This window comes from Ursus arctos, unplaced genomic scaffold, assembly GCF_023065955.2.
Source record: "Ursus arctos isolate Adak ecotype North America unplaced genomic scaffold, UrsArc2.0 scaffold_2, whole genome shotgun sequence".
NCBI classification, from domain to species: domain Eukaryota; kingdom Metazoa; phylum Chordata; class Mammalia; order Carnivora; family Ursidae; genus Ursus; species Ursus arctos.
This window is the reverse complement of record NW_026622874.1, coordinates 57,235,877-57,251,782: the sequence shown is the minus strand read 5'-3', so window position 1 is coordinate 57,251,782 and position 15,906 is coordinate 57,235,877. Positions and strand designations below refer to the sequence as shown.

General features: G+C 49.5%; 1 protein-coding gene across 3 annotated transcripts in view; it reads right to left on the bottom strand.

Moving 5' to 3' along the window:
• Nucleotides 1-15,906, bottom strand: part of RXRG (retinoid X receptor gamma) — a 44,917-nt gene that overhangs the window by 11,138 nt on the left and 17,873 nt on the right. For 2 of the 3 annotated variants that reach the window (XM_026517259.4, XM_026517260.4), the window contains exons 3-4: nucleotides 7,793-7,937; nucleotides 5,428-5,607 (exon numbers count right to left, since the gene is read on the bottom strand). In XM_026517259.4, the coding sequence (XP_026373044.1) occupies nucleotides 5,428-5,607; nucleotides 7,793-7,937 (325 nt within the window). Of the gene's footprint in view, nucleotides 1-5,427; nucleotides 5,608-7,792; nucleotides 7,938-13,299; nucleotides 13,559-15,906 lie in introns of those variants that run through there. The other variant, XM_026517261.4, reaches the window with a different exon arrangement.

The window sequence follows — 15,906 nt, the reverse complement described above, 5'->3', positions numbered from 1 at the left end:
TTCTCATTCCCAGCATTGAGGAGCAAAATTCAATATTGGTGTATATATATATATATAATATTTTTAATATATTTTATATATATAATATATATGCCTCCTTTATATATATAATATACATAGTATATAATATATAATATAATATATAATATAATATATAATATACATAATATATAATATACATAATATATAATATATATATATATTAATCCCAAGAATCAAGAAAATGATCCTCTAAAGCAAGTGGCAAATCTGGAACTTGAGGGGATAACGAGGCACAAAGGCTGCCGAATGAACTGGAACCAGAGGCTGGGCATCCAGTTTGTCACACAGGTGATGTCAGTGACCTGTCAAGGTAGGTCAGAGAAGGGTATGCCTGCAAAAACACGACTCACATGCCAAGGTCTCCAGCAGAGACATCCGAAGACACCTCAAGATGAGAATGATACTCAGTGGTTGGGACGGAGGGAGAGAGGGTAGGAAGGAAGGAGTAGAAGGAGACGGGGAATAAAGAGAATAAAGCAGGGCAGTGACACAAAGAAGAAACAGAAGGGAGAGAGAATAGAGGAATTAGGGAAGAGGAGAGCAAAAGTCATGCACTTTGCAGTCCAAGAAGTCTTTTTCAAAATGGGCTCTACCACTTCCTAGCTAAAGGACATCGGACATATGACTCAGCCCGCTCAGCCTCAGTTTCCCTAATGTGAAGTGGGGATTACCACGCTCGAGTGAGGTTGTTTGGGGAGGAGTAAGTGAAATAATTATGAAAAGTTCCCAAAAGGTAGTTTTCCCTTCCCTTTGTCTCTGTGCTCCTGGACTTCTGCCTGGTCCTCTCTCCATCCCCCCTTTGGACCTCTTCCTCCCTCTCCTTGTTTCTCTTCTTCCCTCATCCTTCCTTCCTGTCCACACTGTTAGTCTTCACCCCCTGACAGCATACAGACACTGCCATATGTATTTTTATTATCAGCTGGATTGACTGGTTAAAGTTGAGCGCTTCTTGTATTAATTGTTTTAACGTAGGTTAATAGGCTTCTATTTGTCTTGATTTTAAAAGATGGGAAAAAGCAAACTAAGTTAAGTTTCCTTTATGGTCCTCAATCGATTTCTTCTACAGATTTGTAACATGGAGGGAGAATAACCTTCAAGCTTCAAAGAAAATAACCTTGGCTTCCGGGAGTTAGTTTCTAATTCCAATCTTGCCATTAATCGAGTGATCCTTTGCTATTCTCCTCTCCTTTTTGTGCCATAAATCTTATTGCCATAGAAGAGGTGTCATATATCTGTTGCTGGGAGAAATCTTCTTTGTGGCAGACATTATCCAGGGGACCCTGGCTGATCTAAATTAGTACCAAACTCGGGGCCCCTGGGTGGCTCAGTTAAGTGTCTGCCTTCGGCTCGAGTCATGATCTCTGGGTCCTGGGCTTGGGTCATGATCTCTGGGTCCTGGGATCAAGCCCCGTGTTGGACTCCCTGCTCAGCGGGGAGTCTGCTTCTTCCTCTCCTGTGCTCTCTCTCTTAAATAAATAAATAAATAAATAAATAAATAAATAAATAAAATCATACCAAACTCCTGCCTTCTAACAGGATTTTATCCATTATCCCAACATACATTTATTGCACGTGCACTATAATAGCCAAAATTTATGGAGTGTTTTTCCTCTGTGTCAGGAATTATACTCAACACTTTACATAGATTATACTTCGTTGATTCCCCACAATAACCCTCTCAAGTACTATGAGCCACAGAGTAGTTACATAACCTGCCAGAGGTCACAGAGCTAAGAAAAAATGGAGCCAGCATGTAGACCCAGGCTGACAGTCTTCTAAACTCACCCCTCAGCCCTCTGGACCGCCTTCCAGGTTCTGGGCTGGTCGTGCTAATAAAGGCCACACAGGGCTCAAGAGGGATGTCAAACACTGCCCGTGAATTACCTCAAAAATAGTCCAGTATCTAAATACCCAAACCTAGAAATCATGGAAATAGACTTCCCCAAGACCCCAGAGGGTTATTTGGTAGCCTGGAAGCCAGAAGGTCTCGGTCCTATATGAGCTCTGCCCTTAGCTTGCTAGGTAAGCTTAGTCAAGTCCCTAGGCTCTCAGGACCTTTGTTCCTTCGTTTAGGAAACGAATGTGTCACATCAGAGAACAGCAAATGTCCATTCCAGCTTCACCACTATGAAGGGTCCTGGCCCCTGGCTCCCGGCAGATACATTCTGAGCCCATCCCCACGTCCCCCCTTCTCTATCTGTTCAACTCTTCCAGAAATGTCAATTGAATAGTTTCTCTCAGTTAACTGTTCCCAAATTTTGTTATTCTTGTCCTCAAGGCAGTGTCCAACCTGAGCTCCCGATTCTGTAAATCGAGGTCAGAAATGAGAGCAGTGAAGGAAAGGCTGCCGAGCAGCCTTCTAAAAGTGGCCCTTCCTATAGTGAGACCGGGGCCCTATTTGTCCCTTTGCCTTCTCTTCGTCAGGGTAGATAGTACCAATTCCTTTCAAAATTTCTCTAAGAGGCCCTTTCCCTTCTGAATTTTTACTACTCAAATTTTCATCACTCCCATTTCTCCACATTCTTTTCAAAAAGGCAGAAGCCAAAACTAGACACTTCTCCATCAAAGAATCAGAACAGGGGCGCCTGGGTGGCTCAGTTGGTTAAGCGTCTGCCTTCGGCTCAGGTCCTGACCCCGGGGTCCTGGGATCGAGCCCTGCATCGGGCTCCCTGCTCAACGGGGAGTCTGCTTCTCTCTCTCCCTCTGCTGCTTCCCCTGCTTCTCTCTCCCTCTCCCCCTGCTCGTGCTCTCTCTCTCTCAAGCTCTCACTCTCTCTCAAATAAATACATAAAATCTTCAAAAAAAAAAAAAAAGAATCAGAACAATGCCAACTTTCAAGGAAGGACTGCCCAGGCCCTTAGAATTCACATGCCTCTGTCTTTTTCTTTCACAAAAGAGCCACACTTCCCTGCCTTTCACTATACACCGACCACTCGGACTGTAACAGAGCTGAGGGCTGCTGGGCCTGAGTTTCGAGAGACAGATCGTGAGCAGCAAACATGGCCGCTTCTCTGACAGAAGCCTTTCACCTGCCTTTAGTTCAATCTCACCTGCAGAAGGAAAATGATTATTTTTCCATGTCATCCTGAAACTTATCTCATCTGTCCTGAGACACAAAGATGACCCCTACAGCCATCATGCTCTTGCTGATGGGAGACATTCTTTGGGGTCTTTAATTTTACGTTTGACCATCATGGTGGCAGAAGCTCTACGGAGTACCAGCTCTATCTTGGAGAAGAGAAGACAGTCCCCACCAGCTGATTTTTCACATTACGTGTTCTGGTCATTGATTCCTTGACAGCGAGAATGACATGAGCACGAAGCAGGCACTCCGTTACTACCTGCTGCATGAGGGAATGAGTCCTTCTAGGAGCTCCTGTGTGACTAAAGCTTTTGATTTCAATATTCAGTCTAAACCACTCACCCATTCACTCAGCAATTATGTATTAAATGTCTACTCTGTGCTAGTCACTGGTGATATAAGGGGGAAAGCAGAAAAAATCCTTGCCTTGGTGGAGACCAATAGTAAACAAAATCAGTAAGTATGTTAGCTATAGTGATACACCTTGTGGAAAAGAGACTAGGAAGTACCCGGGGTGGCTGATGCAATCCTAGATGGTGTAGACAAGCAAGGCTTTACCTAGAAGTTGACAACTGAGTAAAGGTCCGAAGGAAGAGAAGAAAGGAGGCATGCAGGCACCTGGGAAGAGGGCACTCCAAGCACAGAGACAGGAAGTGCAAAACTCCTGGGAAGGACCACCCCTGGTGGCCCAGCAGAGATAGGCAAGGCTGGACCAGAGACGTGGGACAGTCAGACCATGTGCAACCCTGAAGTCATAACCAGGGTTTTGCCTTTTCTCTAAGACGGGAAGGCGCTGGAGCATTCTGGTGCAGGAAGGGCTCGACCTGACCCACTTGTTCAAAGCCTCCCTGATTGCTCTGGAGAGTGTAGGAAGACAAACATGGAAGCAGGGGGAGTTCTTGGGAGCCTGTGTGGACTATACAGAAGGTAGCAGTGGCTTATGCTGGTAGCATGAAAGTCATGAGACATGGAAGAATTCTGGACATACTCTGAGGGAGAGAGAGGATTTCCTCACCCACTGGATGGTGTATATGAAAGAAAGAGGAGCCCAGTGGTTTTTCATCTGAGCGACCGAAAAAAGTGGCTATTTCCTAAAATGGGGAAGACGGGAAGACCACGTGATGAACAGCTCGGAGGGCGAATCATCAGGAGCCCGGGTTTGGATCCGCCAACTTGAGATTCCTGTCAGATAACAGAGGGAGGGCCATCCTTGTTCCAGAGCGCCTCCGCACCCTGGCAGGAGGGGAGGCTCCAGATGGGCTCTGATCTGGAAGGAAGAAGACCCACTCTCGGCTCACCACCTACCTGGGAAACTCACCTCACCAATCCACACAGGTTTCCTCCGCTGTAGAACAAGGAGTGCTATTAAATTATTCTGAAGGGCCACCTCCATCTACCTCAGACATGCTAAGAATGTCCATGTTTTCCTTCCTGGTAGCATCCCCTCCTAGGAGGGGCTCCAAGAACCTTTTTTTCATTGATCCTTTTAGTCAGCCTCCACTCTCCTCAGAGAAAAGGAAATCTTGAGAATGAGGAGTCCCCTGGGGCCGACTACACGCCTCGATTTCCTGGAGAGAGGCGGGACTTCCTCACTCTGAGATCTAGTAAGACGCGCGATTTACGCTCTGTCCTTGCTTGAGTTCCCGAGTTAATTAACTGCCCGATTCGATTTCTTTGTGGTATTTAACAGAAAGACTTTTCGATTTTCTAAATGAACAGAAAGCACGTTCAGATTCTGTTTTCGCTCTACAACAAGCCATCGAAGCCCCACAGTAAACTAAAAGACGTAACGTTTTAAAAATGTACAGTGATGGTCTCTCTGAATGAGAAGGCCACGTCTGATGACTGGTAAAGCCAATAATTTTCCTCGCCCCCCACCCCAAAGACCACAGGACACACCAATCTCAGAAGAGGGGTAGCAGCCCCAGGTGACAGAAGTCCAGAGAGATGACTCAAACCAGCAGGCTCCCCAGTGAGGACTAGAGGCGAGGGGTCTGCTCCGCCCAGAGAGGCAGTCGAATGATCCGCACGATCCCTTTGTGGGGTGGTACCCCAGGGCCCCGCCACCAGCTCTGAGACTTGCTGCCTGGCTCTCGGAAGAGCGAGGGAGAGGGTCCACTGTGCGGAGCATGACCCGAGCTCCAGGAGAGGATGGGGGAGCGGGGAGGAGGAAGGCGCTCCTGCTCGCTTCGCTCTGGGGTACCCGCTGCCTGGGGCCAGGGCACTCAACTACAGTCCTCGAGAGATCCTGAGGATTTCTACCATGATTTCTAGCAGTCTCCCCCGAGGGGGCGGGGCCTCACCTTCCCTCTTCATGCCCATCACCAGGCACTTCTGGTAACGGCAGTACTGACAGCGGTTCCTCTGGCGCTTGTCAATGAGGCAGTCCTTATTATCGCGACACGTGTACATGAGGTCTTTCCTTATGGTTCTCTTGAAGAACCCTTTGCAGCCTTCACAACTGTATACACCGTAGTGCTTTCCTGTTCACAAGAAGAAAAGTTAACACTGCAGAGACCGTCCTCGGGTTTATTCGGATCTTTCATTCACAAGAGCCCCTTGGCTCTCCCCCAGGGACCCCGGCACAACACCCGGGCACCGGGATGGGCAGCAAAGAGCAAGCAGCGGAGAAGGCAGGCTTGATCACAGGAACCAAACAAAGGCAGAGTAAATATGCCCTTCCTCGTGTCTCCCCTCTGGGAGCACCAGTTCCAGAGAGCATTACTAGAAAGGTCCTGACCCAAGATTTTGTTTACATTTATTTTATTAAGGCAACTCTTGTGTTTAGTTAAGCAGAATGTTCTGTCTCCATTCAAGACATTAGTATACATAATAAATAAAAATATTTATGCTTGTTATGTAGTATCTAGCAGGGGAAAAAAAAAACCCTCAGCTTCACTAATATTGCCCCATAATTGAGGCCCAAGGACATGGGAGCCCCACTCAAAAGTATTCTCTTTCACCACAGACTAGGAACAGGAACCTGAATTACGGATTTTCTAGATGCTCTTGCCTGTTGGAGAAATAAGCTGGCATATGATCTTTAGAGCATAAAAGGACGTGCAGTCTTAGGACATAAAGATCTGATGGAAGGTGGTTTTGCTTGATCTAGAATATTCTGTTACATGTTTCATTGCCTTTATTATGTGTTCCACACGGTTTCCAATGACCCCAGCCAGGGATGGCTAGTTTATGTCAGGAGAGCCACCACACTCACCCAACACGGGCACCAAGAATCAATCACAACTTCCTTCTGAGCAGCCCTTCTCGAATCTACGCACCAGGCAGCTGTGCTCAACGGATTCGAATGTGGGACTTGGAAAATAGAAGGAGGCAGATCACCTAAAGTATATCTACCTCTAACTTGCAGTGTCACACGTGATGTCGCTTAGCTGTAGACCTGACGTTACTTTCTACTTCGGTTATATTTAGGCTGATATAAAAGTGAATGTGAAGAAGTCCTTGCGAACTAGTCAACATGCCTATTTGCATCCCAGGAGCTGACACGTCAGAGGAAGCCGCCCCGACATAAAATGAGGACTCGAGGTAGCCTGCCTGACGAAGCCAGTCTGGGCTTAATCGGTTGACCACACCAATCCACTGAAGGCAGAGCAATAATAAATACGGGATTTTACCTCGGGCTGAAAAATCCTAATGCTCTCGGCTCTGATGTATTTGTCTTTGAGAAACATGGTACTTCTGTGTCATTCCCATGACTCTCCCATATTTGAGTGAAACTCCCAGACTGTCAAACGAGTCATAGCAGAGGAAACTCTGCCGGGGTGTGGATGGCCTTCTGTTGCTATGGCAATGGCCAAGTCCGCACGATTTGGCAACCACTTTGTGAGAGCAAGCAAACATCGGCCACATAGCAAAGTCAGTTCCAGGCACCAGGAACTTTCGATGGAGTGAATTTTGCAGTGGCTTTGGTGACAACAGGAAGATGAGGAATCCTCTGTACACCACCATGGACAGCCACAGAAAAGAACCTTTCCCATGTCTTCTCATTCATCCAAACAGAGATTCTCATGCCCTCAAAACTGGTGGGATCAGGGGTGGGGGAGAGGAAGGGCAAGTCAGAAAAGAAATCATCTGGGCAAAAATGGAAGAGGATCAGAGGAGATGAAATCTGGGAAAACACATTTATTTCTATCCATGAAAACACGTTAAAAACCTAGAATGCTGTAGAAAGAAATATACTAAAATAGTAAAGTCTTTACCTTTGTCGGGAACATTAAAGATAATGTTTTTAGTTTTCTTTTATGCTTTTCTAGTTGTTCCTACAATGGGACATTTCCTACACTGGGACAGTATTTTTAGAATTATAAAAAAATTCTTTTTTAAAAAAATTAAAGAGATCCTTGCTAATTACGACAGCTTCACTATCCCACATACACCGTGTGCAACACAGTAACTCCAAAAAGGTGTTTTTGAAATGCTTCCTATAAATCTAATCCTTAAAAATGAACTCGTACTTTAAATTCACCCAGATTTCAGACTATGAATCCAGTGACAGAAATTTACAACCTGGGCCCCATGCTGGACCGTCCTAAAAGGCCCTTTCTCTTCCACTGGGTACAAGCGGCCAGGTGAGCGATGGAACAGGCACCACCTCTGGGACCCTCCCTGGACGGGACCCCCGAGAGTAGCCTCTGCTTCTACACGTACCGGAGGACCTGTCCCCACAGATGGCACAGATGTGTTTCACCAGCGAACTGGGGCTGGTTGATGGATAGTTCATGTTTCCAATCCCAGGAAGCCCTGGTAAGGGCTTGATGTCCTCTGAAATGCTGACACTGTTGACCACATTTAGCTGCAAGGGAAAAAAATACAATCAAACATGGACCCAGAGTAGACCCAACAGCTGAGACGGAAAGCAATAAGGGTATCCTCGTAGAAAAAACCAAGTTCTATTTCAAGTAGTTTCTAAGTACAGAGTACCCAAAACTGCCTGTTGGGGGGATATGAATTTAAGGGACGAAAAAAAAGTAGCAGAGAGGAACGAAATCATTTCTAGACATCAAAGCCTAAACTGAGCACCACAACACAATACCAGAATTATTATTTACTCATGTGTTTCATTAGAGCTGGAAATCCACCCCGGACACGCTTAAGACCCACTTGGGACAAGTTAGCTGTGTGTTTTTAGATTTTGTAATAATGACTGATTGTCTCTTCAGCAGAAGAGCTACGGCTCTTAGGCAAAAGACTTAGCCTACAAGAGAACCAAGCAAAAAGATGCAAATCCATTCATCGAGTCAATCAACACTCACTGAGTGCTCACCCCGCAGGCACTGTACCAGGCTCTGGGGGACGAACGTGAGGTCTAAAAATGCACATTCTTAAGGAGTTCACAGCAAAATGGAAGAGACGGTATGTGTCATGGTCGTCTCAACGAGCCCCCAGAGGGTGCTAAACCAGATGCCCAAATCATTGCAGTAGCACCAAAGTGGGGCAGAAACCCCAGATCATGGTTTTGAACTTGACTGTAAGGAATAGGCCATCTTCCTGTGAAGCTGGAAAGTCCGTACAGCCAGGGACGGTCTGCTTTGTCTTCCCCGCGTCCGACGTGGTCCCAGCACGCTGTGGGGAGTTGGTGTGCCCGAATGGCTAAAGAAATCAACGCGTACATTCCTGTCCTCAGCTCTGTCACAAGTTCACGTTGGCTTCTCACCGCCACCACCTCCAGGTCTCCCAGTGCTTGGGGAGATTACCGAGAGTCACTGCTGAGTGCTCTGTATTCATCAAAGAAATCGTCGCGACATATGACTAAGTCATCCAATTAGCAGAAATTGTGAGTGCCCAAGGGCACAGCTCCACCTTCTAGGCACTGCGAAGGGAGACAGGAAACCTAGATGATCTCTCCTTCCTCAAAAATTCACACTCTCATTGAAGAGTGGGGACGTGCACAAACATTAAGAACACTGACAAGGGGGGCGCCTGGGTGGCACAGCGGTTAAGCGTCTGCCTTCGGCTCAGGGCGTGATCCCGGCGTTCTGGGATCGAGCCCCACATCAGGCTCCTCCGCTGGGAGCCTGCTTCTTCCTCTCCCACTCCCCCTGCTTGTGTTCCCTCTCTCGCTGGCTGTCTCTATCTCTGTCAAATAAATAAATAAAATCTTAAAAAAAAAAAAAAAAGAACACTGACAAGGAAACTCACAGGTGGTACAGAGCACGCGTGAGTTTAAGTGTCCAGCAGAGGCACCTGGTAACTCTGGGGGCTTACGAGACGTTCCACGGCCTTCTGTATGGTCTGTGCGAATTTTCAATCATACTGTCTCCCCAAGGTGACTGCAATTCTCAACCTAAACCAAAGGTAGGATTTGTTTCTCTATTCAAGCCCTTTGGGACAGAAGCAATGATCAATAAAACATAAAACACAACACAGCCTGAGTTAGGTTCCTTCTAAATTTACCAGCTTTTCCATTCACTAAGCAAATGTGTATTGAGCACAGGAGGTGGGCAGAGGCTCGGGTCAAGGGCAATAAGGGTTGCAGAAAAGACAAGACAGTCTGCAGCTCCTTGCTTTGAAGTCAAGGTCACCAGGAATTTTTAAAAATTAATTTGTATGAAGGATAAAAACGCACATGGGATGGGAGAACTCTCTCTCTCTTCTTCTCCCCCACTTTTTATACAAGGCTAAGACAAGACATCTAGAACTTGTACCCAGTATTTTGTTTTGTTTTGGGGTCACAGCATGGTTCTCAGCCCTGGATGTACATCTGGGAACTTTGGAGAAAAAACAAACAAACAAAAAACAGATGCCAGGGCTTCACACCCAGAAATTTTGAGTCAATGGGTCTGAGGGCCATTGGTCCTGCTATTTCTCTAGGTTTACCAGGGAACGCTAACATGCAGCCAGGGCTAAGATTCACCGGTTTGGCAGGAAAAACATCGCTTTGGAGTTGGGACCGACTCCCCGTCTGCCCTCACCAGAGGCATGACTTCAAAGAAGTTACTTGTCTTCATCCACCCTCAGTTTCTTTATCTGTAAAATGAGCCCAGTAAGACCTAGTTTACAGAGTCACTGGGAGGATTAGATGACATCATGCTGGAAAATCCCCATCACAGTGCCCCGCACACAGGAGGGGTTCCATAAATTCCGGCTCTTACCATTCCAATAAAATCTGGCTAATCAAGACAAGAATTCTGAGTGTTTCTTATCAGCCAACATTCTACTCTGTGCTAGGAATTCTGCAGTAAATGAGCCCACGTTCACCAAAGGGGTTAAATAAGATTCCATCTCTTGGGGGGGGGGTCAGAAAACTAACGTTGTCATAATACTAGGTCATCATTACTCCAGATGTGGGACATATTTAGACATGTACTGATTTTTAAGAAATAGGTTGAGGGGGTTTCTGTCGGTGTAAATTCTGGGTGGAAACCTTTCTCGCGTGCCTCAGTGAAACAGATGTCCCACTTAGATCCACCCATGAAATGGAAACATTTTAGGTCAGATGACCCCAGAGAAAGAACCCTCTGGCTGACCAAATCTGGCTCTGTCCCCAAATCCTCAGATGGACAAGAAAGGGTACGGGAATAAGGAGGCCACCACCACCTGAGGCTCAAGAGGCCACCTGGATGGCAAGGACTGTTAACGCTACTGTTAGCACTTCCCTCGACAGAACGCTTGCTTGGCGCTCCCAACAGCCCTATGAAGTCATTCCAGTTTCCAGATGAGGAAACTGCGCCCTCGAGCGGTTTATTCGTGTGTGGATTCAGAAATACATGCAGACGCAGAAAGGAGGAAGAGGGCAGCTATTGCCTCAAAGGGACTGGCCATCGATGAGATTAAAAGCCAGCCGGGATGGTTGAGGAAGGAAAGGCCCCAAACAACTGACATTAGGGAAGACTTCCTGAAGGAGGTGGCATCTGAGGGAGGACCTCACAGCCTTCAAAAGTGGGTAAGACTCAGAAGGGCCGGAAGGGCTGGTGACGCGCTAAAGGCTCTGAGAGCAAAGGGCCCTGAGGGAAGCCCGGAAGGAGAAGGGCCTCGTGTGGGGTGTGGATGGGTGGGAGGCCAGGCTGGGGGGTGGGCTGTGACTGAGCCCAAGGCTTGATTGCCTGGCTAAGGAGAGTGGATTGAATCTCGAGAAGCAATTAAGAGCAGCCACTGGAGGTTTGGAGCTGAGGACTACAGCCCCTGAAACTCTGCCTCAGGGAAGGAGAAGAGGCAGCAGCTCGAGGAAAGCCTGGAGGAAGGAGACCTGGAGGCTGTCCATGTGCCCAGTGCCAGGTTAGGTGCCCTCCCAGGCTAACAGGCTGGGGCTAGAACACTGGGCTCCCAGCTCATCCCCCCTTTACCCCAAGTCCTGTCTTACTTGGCAGGAGACTCTGAGACCCCCTGCCCTAGCAGCTTCCTGGCCCACCTCCGTGGTGAGGAGCCCGCTGTCTCCCAGGTGGGAGCCAGCAGCCCCCCTCCACCCCTTCTCCTCGTGGGTCAGGGGCAGCAGCAGGACGGAGGGGCTGGGGCAGAACGGTTGGTACTCCCTTCTCCGTTGGCCTCTTGGCTGGCTTGGGGTTTGCGTGGGCTCCCTACAAAGGTAGATGGGATAGGAGGCAGCCACCAGAGCGCAAACCCATTAGCTGCGTGGCCCGGAGTCCCCCCCGCGGGCTGTCTTGTTCCATTAGCAGCAGCTCTGCAGAAGTGAGCACTTGCAGAGCGGGGATTCACCAGGCGGCTGGCCACTCCCTGAGAACAGGGTGAAAACACACTTGACCGGCCTGGCTTCCATTTGCAGCCTCTCAGCCAGGGACCAAATGCTTCTTGGATGCCCTGGAGCCATCATGGAACATCAGGTCCCGCATTTCTGAGCTGCTTTCTGCCAAAATCATTCCACTAAACGCAGATATGTGGCCAGCCTGCCAGGCCACAGGCAGGCACTCCTCTTCCAGGGAGTAGGCTCTGTGGAGTGGCGCTCCTTTAATCCAGTGAGCGTCCTTGTTGTGAGGAGTAAGGAGCCTGGACCTCCCAACCAGGGAGGAGAGAAGCCCCGGGTTCTGGTGGACACCTGCCGCTTCCTCACCGTGGGATCTTGACCAGGTCACTGTATTAGAGACCCCGCTTCCTCGTCTACCGACTTGATCAGTGGTTTTCCCAACTCAGAGTGTGCGTGTGGCTGGGCAGCGGGGAGGGCGAGCAAGAAGCCTTCGGATCTCCTGCCCCAAGTTCACCCAGACTTGTTTGTATCTGCCACACACATCAGCCTTCCAAACATGCTTGCTCTGGGAGGAAAGACTTTATGGCTTAAGCTTTTTAAGTCACTAAACAAGAGGATCTTTAAGGTCTGTTCCAGCTCTAACACTCATAATTTTTATTACTTAAGTATTCTCTATAAAAATCTGTAAGGATAGTAATTCGGTTATCTGTTACTAGCTGAGCAGGAATTATCAGGGACAGAACCCAGGTCGGGCAGCTGGGTTCAGGAGGGGAGAGAGAGGTGGGGGCAGTCCAAGGACATGCAGGGCTTGCTTCCAGAAGTCCAGACAACAGGCATCTCACACACACACACACACACACACACACACACACACACAGTCAGGAAAATGGGGCCTTGATCCTTTTGTCTGAAAGCCCCATAAATATCTTCCCAATTATATATTTGGTGTTTCTGGAAATTGCTCCCTCCACTGAGATACTCCCCAGAGCAGAGACTGATTCTTATACTTTTTTTTTTTTTTTTTAATCTCTAGTGCCTGGTTCAATGAACGCTTATTGAAATGAACTTCTCTCAAACCTCTCAGCAAGAGTGCCCCAGAATCAACAATCGCATTGGGGTAGGGTATAAATCAACGACGTGTGTAATATCACTCAGGTATAATAATAATAATATCACTGCCTTACTGCCGTGGAGTGCTTAAGAAGTGATTTTTCAAATCCAGAGCTCCTTTAAGATTCATAAATATCACTGTAGGGTAACCAGGGAAATGCATATTACCCCAAAATAGAGAACAGGGAACTGAGATACGCAGAAACCTCAGTGGTTTGCAAAAGGTTACACAGTCCCCGCCTCCATAGTATTGGGCTCAGTTCTCTTTACTCCTCGAGAATGAAAATCCAACAAGAGCAAAAAAGAGACACGCTCCAACACCAGCACGACAGAGCAGGGAATGGGAGTCACAGCCTGCTGCTGCCACAGCTCCCCCCCCTTCCCCCCACCCTGAAACTGTACTTACCCTAGACCCGGCTCACAGGAGGCGCCTGTGTCCCGCGCGAGTGCCCTTCGGACCCATCCCGGGTGAGGAAGACAGGATGCACAGAGACCTCGTATCCAGACGGGTTAGAGACCAGCTCACCGCAGCTAACACCCAGGGTACTAGATGCCCTGTGTCATCCGGTTAATCGGGCAAAATGTTTCTGCCGGGTGTTTCCAGAGCCCGAGCCCACAACACTGCTCCGTGTCCGGGGCTGCTGAGCTTCCCCAGAGCTTGGCAAGCTTAATATAGCTCCCAGAGTGAAACTTGGCCTCGGCCTCTGCACACAGCCCAGTTGGCCAGGACCAGGGCTTTCAGCTGACCTTTCAACCCCAATCCCTCTGTACAGACATATGGTCCAGGAATAGCGGCCCTGCCACTCGCACAGCTAGGAAACTGAATTTATTGGCTAGGTTTGGCTCGATCAGACCGGAGCATGGTTGCTAAAAGCAGCCTTGAAGGATGGTGCCTTGCCCACTCCCCACCCACAAGCCCTGTCACTGTCTCTCACCTCACCCCGTCTTATTGCCTCACAGATAGAATGATTGCTGTTCCAAACCATCTTGTCCCCTCCTTTGCTGTTCGTCCGTCTTGCCTGCGACAGTGTCGCTGCCATGAAAGACTTCAGCCACCTTATTCAGTGCGTATCCCCAGAACCTCGGACAGCAGCAAGTACCCCCATTACATAGTAGGTCCTCCTAAACAGTTATATGAGGGAACGGGAGCGCCCTGCAAGAGTTTACTTTCAGCCCAGAACGTCGACGTTTCCTTCTGTCCCTAGCCCGCTGGCTATGACCGGCCTTCCTGGAGTCCGTTCACACGAAAGAACGTGGAAAAACAAAAACCTCTCCAGGGTCTCACACTCTGAGGGGTACATGTCACCAGCCATGCTGATTACAGTAGGTGAGAGTGGCATAAACACGTGGCCGTCCCCACGGCCGTCTGGTCCCCACCGCTCTGAGCGGTCACACACTCTCGCGGAACACGCAGGTGGGACGCTCAGAGGTCCCTGTTCTCTGCTCCCTTCGGTTCTGCCCTCGTGCCCACCCAGCCCCCACCCGCGGCCTTGCCATTGACCTGCACGACATGCCAAGGCCCCCGCCAGACTCCCGAGGAGCACTGACTAGTCATGTTTTAATCCTTGGCAGCCAGCGGGAGAGCTTGGGGTCACGGACCGAGTCAGCATGCACCACGGCGGCATCACCAACAGGGTGGGGGTCAGGACGCCTGGGCTCAGACCCTGGCCCTGCAGCGACTGGCTGTGCGCGGTGGGACACGTCACCTGAGCTCACTGAGCCCTGCTACTTCATCCGTGGGATGAGAACGATGTGGACAGAACTAGTGGTTCTCCAGTGGGCTTTGACCAGCTCCACAAGGGCCAACACAAGGGTGGGGGAGAAATGTATGCTCTGGAGAAGATCCTACGGGTGAAACCATCAGACTACAAACTGGGGTTAACAGGGCCGGCCAAATGTGACCCGTGTGCTTGGCCTGCGCGTGCCCCAAATCTTTACATCTGAATGGCTTCAAGGGAAGGGGGCAGCTCCTTGCTCCCCACCAGCACTGCTGGTATATGTCCGCCTCACTCCCCCATCTCTGCTGCCCGCCTGGTCCCAGCTCCCTCCATCCCACACTTGATGACCCCCCTGCCAAGGTCGTCTCCAGATTCTCCGATCCCTCGACCCATAGATTTCTGAATCCCTTACTGGCTCTAAAGTTCTGTGACTCCACACGGCTTTGCTTTCAGAACCTGTGCGCGTGAAGCCTCTTGAAAGGGATGGTCTAGGGATGGTCTCAGAAGTTCTCCCTGTAGTAGGAAGAAATATTGGCACAATGGGAGTCCTGGCTCTTCTCTAAAACTGTAAATTCCCAGGAAGCTTCAGAACCTACTCATTCCGCCTCCAGATGTGCTGGTGGTTGGGGCAGGATGGCGCCGGCCCAAAAGTGAGGCGCCCGTGAGAGAGGAGAACGTGGTAGATGGGGTTCTTGTTCCTAATTCCTCACATGCTCTGCCCTGGGTCTCCGCAGTGCTTCCCGCTAAAACGGGCCCCGCCAATCCCTGCCCTGCCAGTGCTGGGGTGAGCCACGCAGCTCGCTTAGGCCAATGGGATACTGGTGGGCATGCCGTGAGCGGGGCCTCCACCGTACCCAACTGAGTTGGTTTTGATTTTGCTCTCCTGTGAGACACCCCGAGAAAGCTGCCCTGAGCAGCTGTGGCTCCTTCAGTGTGGGACCCAAGGAGCGGACCTGCACCCCGCCTGCAGCCTCGCCCAGCTCCCCTGCCATCTGAAGCAGAGCCATCCCAGCCAACAGAAATTTTTGAGTGAGGGGGGAAAAGGTGTGTTTTTGTAAACCATGACAACTGTTACGCAGCATCCCGACAGCAAGGGCTGGCCACCACGGGAAAGGAAGGCGGACGGCCTCACTGCAGCGTTGCTTGAAGGAAGTGGCAAGCGGCCCCCTAGGGTCCCCCGGAGCAGCAGCGCAGTGTGCACCCCCCCCCCCCCCCCGCACACACACCTCCTCCCCTCTGCTGCAGCAGAAGCACTAGGAATTAGGGAAGGTTTGAGGTTTCCTTCCTGAGTTTCC